This window comes from Brienomyrus brachyistius, chromosome 2 (assembly GCF_023856365.1).
Source record: "Brienomyrus brachyistius isolate T26 chromosome 2, BBRACH_0.4, whole genome shotgun sequence".
Classification (NCBI taxonomy): Eukaryota; Metazoa; Chordata; class Actinopteri; order Osteoglossiformes; family Mormyridae; genus Brienomyrus; species Brienomyrus brachyistius.
Genome location: NC_064534.1, coordinates 10,977,763 through 10,988,613, shown reverse-complemented (window position 1 = coordinate 10,988,613; position 10,851 = coordinate 10,977,763). Strand labels below are relative to the sequence as shown.

The window sequence follows — 10,851 nt, the reverse complement described above, 5'->3', positions numbered from 1 at the left end:
ATTGAACATGGAACTATGTATTTCTTAAAATATATTTTGCCGTCTGTTGGGCTATGTGTATCTCATACAGTTTTGCCTCTCAGCTCAGTAAATGTCATCGTCCATTATGATCTGGCAGCCATTTGAAATGCAAGGTTCTATATGCCTTTTATTAAAAAAAAACAACACTTCCATTATGTTTTGTACACAGTGGATCCAAAAGCATCTACTGTCCGTTGCATTAATTGCATTATGAATGCGCCCTCAGTCCCTCTTTTGACAACATAGACATTTGAACTGTGAGTCACTGGCCCATAATATTATTGTGCGATTCTTCATTATTTAAAATATATTTTAATCACCATGACAAACGTAAATGACATTATTAAATAGATACCAGGATAACAAGCTAGACTGCCTAATTCCACCTTTTGAGCCACACAGGTACGTCTGAAGAAAACAGGAGACTCAGGTGGGTTAGTATCGCAAGTTATATTAGGGCACCAGTTTTGTATAGCAGGACACGTTCGATTTGGGGCTGACGTTGAATAAAGTTGCAGCAGAGGGTCAGACGTCAAGTTTACTAGGAAGATGGCATTCAGACGCAAGGCAAACACATTGTATATGGAGCAGGTGACATTCGCACCTGAGAGTGACATCAAAACCGTGTCTTTCATACTGACTCCGCGTAGCTGATGAGTAATGATGAGTAGCAGCTGCTATAAGATCATCATGCTCCTCTGTTAAGTGGAGGTCATAGTGTTCATGAAGCTTCTGGTTCTTTTGTCCTTCTGCTCCTCGTTGGAGAAAAGAGCGCGGAGGAACTGTGAAGACACATGTAAGCCAGTGGAGTTACGATCTGACACTTTAATAGGACAAAAGAATTCCATGGAACTGCACACACACTGTAGAAAATTCATAGTGGTGAAGGACTTTCCTGCCAAAGGTTAAGTAAATAGTGAAGATGCACATCATAGTCTGTGGTAGGACATAGCAAAGCAGTGTTTCCCAACCCGGTCCTCAGGAACATGCAGATGGTCCACATTTTTGCTCCTGGGGCTGGGAGGTAGCAAAACTGTGGATTGTCTGCGGTTCCTCATGGACCGGATTGGAAAAGACTGGAGTGAAGTGTTTGTCTGCTAAGTTCATGTCTCAAAGTGATGAGCACAGGCTCCTCTCTTACCCTGGGCTCCCTCAGACCCTTGCGGTGTATGAACTCTTTGAAGGCCAGGGTTACAGGAAGCTGCTTCAGCTCCTCGTCCTGAAGAAGATCCATCATTACAGACAGTAGCCATTTTCTCCTTGTTGACTTTGGAATATTAACAACTCAGACAGGAGGTCCCAGGTATGTAAGAACCAGAGAGGAACCCCCCCCCCCAGTGTTTAATTTTGCTTCAAGCCTGCAAAAAATAGACCTTTGCATTTAAATTATTAAGTTGTCCCAGCCCTCCACCCTCCATATCAAACTCTCTTCTACTCCTTAGGCAGGCCTACCTTGAGGCTTGGCTGCATGAGCCCTTGGTCCTCAGGAACATCATCTTCACATGCAGTCTGCTTCCATGATATCTGTGGATTGAAGTACCAGGTCCAATGTTTAATCAGTGCTTCTCTAGGTGATTCTGTGGTATGATGAACAAAACTTTAAACCACTAGTTTTATATATAAGCAGATGTCGCTCATTAGTTCATAGGAGTTTTACTTGCACAAAAATGTTCTGAAGGCAGAAGGAAAAATGATTGGTTCGGATAGGTAACCAATCAGATTATAGAGGAGATGGGCCCAAGCAACTAGATTAGGCAGGACCAAGATATCTGATTGGTTACTTGGTCCCACCTGCTCTACAGTCTGATTGGTAATCTCTCAGAATCAATCATTTTTCCTTCTGTCCTCATTTTTGTGTAAGTAAAACTCCCATAACCTAGTCATTAATGGAAATATCTATCCGCTTACTCAGCAAAAGCTTGCAGAAGTTGCCTAGGTGAAAATTACCAACCACGAGGACATGTACCCTATGGGAAATGTAGAGACACCAGTTTGCTTGAACACGTTTTTGGACTGCAGGAAGAAGCCCACAGAGCAGGGATGGGATTCACATCCAGAACCTGGAGGGTGTGAGGCTATGGTGATGCCCAGGGAATCACTGTGCTACTCATCACTGATGAAGTTAAACTTTAAATCCAATTACTACTAAAGTGTAATGAACTGATTACTTCAAACCAACATGGTGTAGAATGAGAGTAGTTATAAAACAGCATTTTATGGGCTGACATGGTGGTGCAGTGGTTAGCACTGCCACCTTCCACCTCTGGGTTCACCGATCAAGTCTCCTCCAGGGTTCTGTGGGTGTGGAGTTTGCATGTTCTCCTTGTGCCATGGTGGGGATTTCTCTGGGTATTGTGGTCCCCCCCCAGTCCAAAAGCATGCTAAGGCTAATTGGAGTTACCAAATTGCCTATAGGTGTGAGTGAATGGTGTGTGAATGTGCCCTGTGATGGGTCGGTGTCCCATCCTGGGTTGTTCTCTGCCTTGCACCTGTAGCCTCTGGGATAGACTCCTGACGCCCTGTGATCCTGAATAGGACAAGCAGTTACAACACATGGATGGATGGATGGATGGATGGATGGATGGATGGATAGTATCATATTACTATGTTACTGTCACACCACCCCAGTCCTTCAGTTCTTCTCAGCGATCCCCCTCTCCTGAACACTAAGCACACTGTTCCAGTTCCTGTGTACACCTGTCAGGTATTTCCAATCGCGTGCTTAAACACTTGAGACTCTCACCTTAGTGTGAAGTGTCATCTGTTTCACTTGAGTCCTGATCTAAGTGGTTGGTTTGGTTCTGGATTCCCTAGTGCACGGCCCTTTGCTTGATTTCTCCTTTTAAAGTTCTAGGTTTTCCCAATACTGTTTGCACCAGCTCTTTTCTTTGTCTTACATCCAATTTGGCTTTTTGAATAAAACTCTGCACCTGGATTCTAACTTGCAATTTCTTTTGTCTTTGTGACAGTTAGCATTATCAAGTAACCAATACAACAACATTTGTACTGTATACTGTGTATGTGGCTGGAACGATTAATAAACCTACTTGATTTGGTTATTAATGAATTGGAAAATGCAGGTAATGTTGATTGAATACAGTTAATCTAATATCACTGTCAGAGGTAGTCATTGGTCAATATTTTATGTATTCTATTGTATATATTTACTTGTATGCTGTCTTTCAGAAGAGAGTGTCACTCTTGCCCTGTTCTGCATTGTGCGGACAGAAAGTTAGCAGAAACTATGCAAGTGATCCGTGAGATACTGAAATATGATCACAGAACAATGTATGGGAAACTGGGCTTTTACCATGGTGAACCAGTGGTGCTAGCTAGGTAGACCTATTATTATGACAATACCAGAATTACGTCAAAGACTTTTTTCTTAGCATTTACTTCAAAGGATTGGGGGAGCGGAACAAGCAGCAAGAACAACCATTTTGATTCTAACAAAGGGACTAACAGACCGGGGAAATATGAGAACAGGAACATAGTAACTGATTGCAGGTGAGTGAGGATGACTGTTAGCCTATCCCAGCGTGGGACGGGTGCCAGGCAATAAGAGAGTGCACAGACACAAGCCAAAGGCCCAGCAGATGCACCAAGCTATATAACCGAAATCTTTGGACTGTGGGATCAAACCTGAGTACATAACTGAAATCAATTTGAACAAATAGAGGATGCAAACTCCACACACAGAGAACCAGGGACTGGAAACAGAGCCACAACCTTGCAGGTGCGCACTAATATACACATATACACTAATATATCCGGTGAGCCACTAGATATAGGTGCCATTCACTTTATTGCATTAAATTTTGATACATCACGCAAGCTGTCCAATGCCCGCAGGTTTTCAGAAAGCTGGTGGCAGTTGGCAGTTTATTAATCCTTTGACAATATTGCGGCACAGTGCAAATTTGGCAGACAATTTGCTAAACGGATTATTAATGATACCAAGTACTACAGCAGCCAGTGTTTTTGGCGCGTCTATGAATGAGCGTGTTTTTCAGCGCGGTGTGACTGTTGTGCAGTTCTGAGAGTGACGCCGGTTACCTCAGGTGCCTCTTGGTTAGACGGGATATCGTGGGTCATCACTCTGTGCGGGTCTTCCGGGGAACGGCGCAACTCGCCTGCCGCACTAGAGGGCGACACCACCTGGATGGGGAAGGTCTGCGATTGTTTCCTCTCGTAGCTGCTGTCAAAGAGGTCCTGGAGGGTGGCCTCATCGAGGTCGCCACTTTCACCGGGCTGGTTGGGGACAGAGAAGCATGACAGCTAGGCAGCTGGACTACTGACATTCATCCCTTTTCTCTGAATTCTCTAAGCCTCATATAAACACTAGGTGTTAACTGAATCCTCTCAGAGAGTTTTTCCTGTGTCATCTACTGCAAAAAAATATATATATAAAATAAAAGAGGAGTTGAATGAATAGAGAAGTGGCACTTGTTATAGGGTTTATTATGACTGGGAATATACAATCACACTTTACTTGAAGGGCCATAATTATCTTAGTTATTCAGTTACTACTCCAGAACAATTCATGAACTAATAAAGTTCCTACATGAAATGCATGGACTGATAACTGATGAACGAAGATGGGATCACTACATAACTAACAGTTTGATACTGGTTAATTGATGCATTAAGTAAGTGTGTGCCGCTATATCATTTATTATGCTCCCTCAAGTAATGTGTTCCCAAATACACAGTTCAGGAACAAAATTTTTAAAAAACCACACTAAATTTAAAAAAATAAATCTGCATTTTTAAATCCTGGTTTAATCCTTGTTCTGTCGGCAAAAATGCTACACTGCAAGGCAGGCTGCTTCCAGGCTCAAAGTTTCTAAGACAGCAGTACACAAGAACAAGGTGAAGCAGGAGAGACTGGGAATGACCGAAAACCAGCCAGGTAGAGGGCGGAAGCCACTTTCTAAGAGATGACCATCAACTTATCCGACAGCTTCTCATGAATCGGAGGATGACCTCAAGTGACCTTCAAAGGGAAGGGGAAACATTAAGCGGTGTGATGTGCACTGCTAGGACAATTCATAACAGGCTCCTAGAAGCAGGACTGAAGACCCGCAAAGCAAGGAGGAAGCTGTTCATCTGTGAGAAGCAGGGAAGAACCAGACTGGAGTTTGAAAAACGAAAATGCATATTTTACACAGTAACCTGCTCATAAATTGAATAAAATTTTTGCTGTGGCCTCTTAGCTTTTTCCAGAGTGCATACTAGACTATTTAAAGAAGTAAGCAATCTTATAGCAGGTGAATATTTTGGGAGGTGAATAAGTATGCAACTGGCTAACAGAATAGCAGGTGACTATTTCGGGAGGTGAGTAAGTTTGTGACAGGCTAACAATATAGCAGGTGAAAATTTCAGGAGATGAGTAAGTTTGCGACTGGCTAACAGTATAGCAGGTGAATATTTCGGGAGGTGAATAAGCTTGTGACTGGCTAACACTATAGCAGGTTAGCTTGACCTCACTCACCAGTGATGCTATGAAGCTGCATAACTGACTGATCGCTTTCTGGGTATCCTCATCCTGGGAGATGGTGCTTCGGGACTTCAAGAGCCACCCCTGGACCCCACAGGGGTTCATACTGCCTTTCACTTTCCAGAGATGTGGGTTTCCTGGTCTAGATCTATCAGGCTTGGAGCTGGATAGAGTCCTGTGTCAGTCCCCAGAACATGCTAGTACTAGAGCGATATATATTTAATTCTTTTAATCTCACACATGCCATTCTGCAAGTTACCACTTGCAAAATATCTGTTCATATCTTTTAGATACACATTATGTTGTAATTATAAGAATTTCAAGGCAGAATACATGACAATAAAACTTGAAATTACAGTGGATTTAAATGTTCTCCACACCCATATTAAAATTGCAGGGTGTTGTTTTGTAAAAATAAAACCAAGAAAAATGATGTCATATTTAATGCAACAAAATACTAATGAAAAATAAACAGAAACTATTTGGGAGAAAAAAAAAAATTACAATAGCCTGGTTGCTTAAGTGTGCACACCCCTTATATGATACTTTGTTGAAGCACTACTGGTTCTTAGTAGGATTTAGGTCTGAGCCGTTCCACAACTTAGATATTCTTCTCCTGAAGCCATTCCTTTCTTGAGCTGGATAAATGCTTTTACTTTCTTAATTTATGGATAAATTGCTGGATAAATGCTTTCACTTGCTTAATTCTTCTTCACCTTTCTAACAGACACCTGCGGGTTTTGTGCCAAAATAGATTGGCATGGAGAAGCTGTCCATGATTCCTACTATATGGACTAGAACCTCAGTCCCAGATGAAGAGAAGCCACCCCATAGCATGATGTTGTCACCACCATGCTTCACCATGAGTAAGGGGTTCTTTGGGTGATGAACTGTCTTACCGTTGCATGAAACATATCTGTTGAAATAATGACCAAAAAGTTCTATCTCGGTCTCATCAAATAACTTTTTTTACTGTAATTTTGTCAGTTCCGATATCACAATAAAGGTGGGAAACGAGCTGACATGATTTATCCTGGTTTAATTTTTTTACATCACAAAAACTTCCAGTTTTAACAGGGGTGTGTTGACTTTTTAGAGGAATTGCATACTTATTGAATGCTCACAGTAAGTGAGACCCATGTGTGTGTGTTCTGACAAATTTTAGGTAGGCTTGGATGTTTCTTTTTTTCCATGAGAAATAGCTCCACCCAGGCAAGCCTAACCAGCTTAGTTTTGGGCGGTACTCACACTAGAGCTCTTGGGGGGGGGGGGGGGGCTAAGTCAACTTCCCCTCAGACAAATGCACCCAAAGGCAGCTGCTATGCCACCTAATGGGATCAACAGCACTGGATGCAACCAAAAAGATGTCAACATATTCTGACAGAAACAGCTGATCTCTATTTACTTATTTCAGGTTAATCAGGATCAACGCTTCATCTCTGACAGGAGTATAATTGCTTTTGAACATCAGTTTGAAGGTGATTGGATTCTGAACACATCCACATGTCCCACCATAAAAGGGAGTGTACACATATGCAACCCAGTTATTTAAAGTTATTTTTCCCAAAAAAGTTTCCGTTAGTGTTTTTTTTTTTACTGGAATTTTGTCCGTTGCAATATCGCAATAATGATGGGAAAAGATCTGACATGACTTATCCTGGTTAAATTTTTGCGTCAAAAAAACCTCCAGGTTTTACAGGGGTGTGTTGACTTTTTAAAGGCATTGCATACTTATTGCAAAATCAAATCCCCCACCCAGAACAGCGGGGTATGTATTTCATGGCCCCTCCATTATAGATCAGTGTTCAGCGGTGTGTTAGACTCTGTGAGAAGTTAACCTACTGTGCGCTGCCTGTGACTGTGACTTCCCGTGTCTCCGTCTCACACTGTGAACCGACGTCACCGGCGCAATGTTCCTCTTTCGCAACTTCGTCACTGTCCACGGGCATCTCGGGCTCCAACAAGGATGCCACCTCAATGAAAAGCTATAGCACAACCGTGAATTGGTGAAAAGATACGTACGCATACCCCGTTCCCAAAAGGTAAAAGGATGCACACACAATTTGATGTGCGTCACCAAAACCCATGTCACCAGACATCTACAGCAAGTACAAACATCATCAGGCAGCCTACACCTGGCTGCTTTTCTCTGCAGATCGTTTTTGTCCTGGCATGCACATGGAATGGGTGTGTCTCACCTCGGGGGGCATGCTCTCCTTCAGGAATTGGTGGAGGGCAAGAGGGTGCTGGGATAATCTCTGCTCCACCTGAGCGAGATGTTCCCGCCGCGCTAGTTGCTGCGGGTTCTGTTTAGACAGGTACACTTGCTCCTTGCTGAAGCGTTTCTGAGGACTGGATTTGTTGCTGCTGGTGGAGGCACAGGCTGAGCCGGTGTTACGGTGTAGACTGGGGCACACCTCCCTCTGAGTCTGCATGCTGCCTGATGGCCTTGCAGCCATCAACCCGTCCAGCCCAGGCTGCAGAAAATGCCAGCGGCCTGAGTCAAGGACACCTGAGGGTTGCTGTATTTTCATATTCTCCCTCATGTATCTGCTGGGCAGCCTTTCCTTGTACCTTAAGGTGAAGAAATGAATGGCAAAGTAGGGTTCTTGGTAAATGGTCCTGTATAATGGTCCCGCGTTAAGAGCAGTGCATTTTGGGAGTCATGTACCACCATAACATTGTCAATCAAACGGAAAATGGAAACTCTTAAAACTTTCAAATCTTAATTTAGTCTATCACACACACACACACACACAAAAATGCTGTTCATAGCTAGTTTGATGCAGGGAGAGACACCCGTTTGGATGATTCCAGATGCTTTGCGGGAAAGAAAATTGTTGACTCAGAGAGCTGTGGAAGAAGAAAAGCATTTTCCATGCTTTTCCAGAACCCAGAACCATGTTCTGCCCTATGGACTGGATCTGTCTTATCATGGAAGACAACTTCAGATGGCTTGAGTGCAATTTGGCTACATTTGCAAGATGCAGTCGATAAAATGCTCAGGCATGGTATTGGCTGCTGTCTGGCTTAAGTGAGCCCCTGTGTGAGTGCTATGCACTCCACAAGCAGGGTTTACATTACCTTACAGACTGTGAAATTAGGAAAGGATTTATAAATTTGCAGTAATACATGAATATGGCAGAATATATCCATCCATCTGACCATTTATCCTAGCAGGGTCAGGGAGAGGGCGCGCCCTGAGCCTTTTCCAGGTAGCATAGCACAAAAAGCAGGGTTAATATATACTTGATATAGCTTTATACTTCCACACAGTACTGCGGACATTAGCTATAAAGCAAGATGACTGTCCTGGACTGCACTTTCGAGGCATAGTTCAAAAGAAGTGAACTGTATAAGGCCGTTCTGGTAGAATACATTTTGGGAAATCATAAACAGTATCTTCTATATGCAAATTAAATGGCTAACGTATGACGTGCGTACTAACGTCACCAAGACGTCACCAAGTGGTGATTGTAGCTGATTGACTCAGAATAAAGAAGGAAAACTCAACAATAAACCCATGGAAATGTAAAATTAGTGACAAGTTAACTAGTTAGAAAAGTTAAAAGTTTCATTTTCAATAATTTCCCAAAATGCATTTTAAAAAAACATATTATTTCGAAATATAAACAATTTACATGTATTCTATCAATTTCTATGTAAATGGATTTCATATTTATTTCAGCTGTCCCATCTTCTGGTGAAGTGGGTAATTTTACATTTTGTCTGGCTACCAAACTTCCCTGGACCCAAAGCCGTTTTCTTACCATGGATGCAACGAACTGCGGTCAGTAAAAGGGGTTTTCTTTGCCATTCAGTTCGCGAAATGCGCTATCTAGTAATATTTTCCAGAATGAGACCGTTTTACCATTAAAACAGCCCCTTGAAGTTCACCCCCCAGTTTAAACGCATATTGGTTGCTAAGATACCGACAACACTAGGATAATTTACAAACGCGAATTATAGTTTGGAAAACATTTAGAAAGAAACGATATTTGTGTAACATTACTATCTTTAAATTGATCGGTTTACATTACATTCTTCGTTAGTTTCACAGCCAGACAGTTTAGGAAAGTTATCATGTGTGAAAACGTTACAATGTTTTTTTCCCACTACAGTGAAAAAGATTTTTAGTGTCGTGGTGAACCGGCAGTATATACCAAGAAGCACAGGACATGAAATAGGAGACACCCTGGAGGGCATACATTTACATTGTTATTGTAAAGAAGAGATTTGCCATTTCAGTTCTGTAAAATAAAATTAATCTACAACGGCTATTAACAACAAGCTTGGCAACTTGCAGTGTATAAAACTTCAACTTGAAGCTTTAAGGTGATAGCATCATGTTCCGCTGTCCCCTTAAGCTGATGTGTAAAGGCATGTAGCATCCAGTTAGATGCCCTAGATTTCAGTTGAAAGACCCCTGACAATCAGATGGGGGGGGGGGGGGGGGGGTACACCCAGTGTAGGATGCCAGTGCACAGCAGGACTTGGAAATTTGTGGGTCAAAAACACCAGTGTAGGATCATTTTAACAACTTAATTCTGCTTTAAGAGCTTCAAACAATAACTGATATGGAAAAAAACAAGGAAACTCATTGAGCAGTTATGGTTATATCCATCCATCCATCCATCCATCCATCTTGTCTTGGTCCAGGTTGCAGTACTTTTCAAGTATGTATCTTGGTTTAAAACAATCTTTGAGGTATTGAATGTTGTTTTGAACCAGGGCTCTGGGACAAGTATATAATGTGGATTAGAGAAGTGTTTCGCAACCTAGTTTGTGTCACCCCTCGACAGTGCACATTTTTGCTCCCTCCCAACTCCCAGCTCACCTGTAATCGGGTATTTGGTGTTCTGGATTGGCTGGAAGCTGGGAGGGATCATCCATAGCTGGTTAACGAGTACAGGATGGCCAGTCCTCAGAAAACACACCCACACACATTCTTGTAGACAACAATACTGGAAAATACGTAAACACAAGAAACACCTGCACATCTCTGTAATTTCTGCTGCTAGTTGTGTTGTTTAAGAGACAGAAACTCTGAGTATTATTTATAAATATATGCAATCTTTAATATTCTATATCAGCACAGAGTTCATCCATTTAGAGGTAAAGAACCAGTGTGTACTATGGGCCTCCGGGTCCAGGGCTGGTGACTGACTGCTCAATGTATGGTGTTTATACAGCATTCGCTTGCAGTAATTTGTTCCACATTCAGTGTTTTGCTGGCAGCTGGATCTGACAGACATTAATGTATTCCAGGACCAGAAGGTGGACTGAGTGATTTGCTAAAGCAGAGTCAGAGCTTTTCCCTCTGGGACTGG

General features: G+C 42.3%; 1 protein-coding gene across 2 annotated transcripts; it reads right to left on the bottom strand.

Moving 5' to 3' along the window:
* Window positions 1-114: 114 nt before the first annotated feature.
* zgc:158260 (uncharacterized protein LOC571389 homolog) lies at window positions 115-9,427 on the bottom strand. 2 transcript variants are annotated; one of them, XM_049001708.1, is made up of 8 exons: window positions 9,292-9,427; window positions 7,720-8,095; window positions 7,364-7,506; window positions 5,516-5,684; window positions 4,078-4,272; window positions 1,474-1,545; window positions 1,163-1,240; window positions 115-803 (listed from the first exon to the last, which is right to left on the bottom strand). In XM_049001708.1, exons 1-8 carry the CDS (start codon window positions 9,336-9,338, stop codon window positions 723-725), a joined length of 1,161 nt encoding a protein of 386 aa, XP_048857665.1. In that variant the 5' UTR covers window positions 9,339-9,427; the 3' UTR covers window positions 115-722. The 2 variants fall into 2 exon arrangements, with proteins under 2 accessions (XP_048857665.1, XP_048857657.1); XM_049001700.1 differs by having other exon boundaries at window positions 116-803; window positions 5,516-5,696.
* Window positions 9,428-10,851: the final 1,424 nt, after the last annotated feature.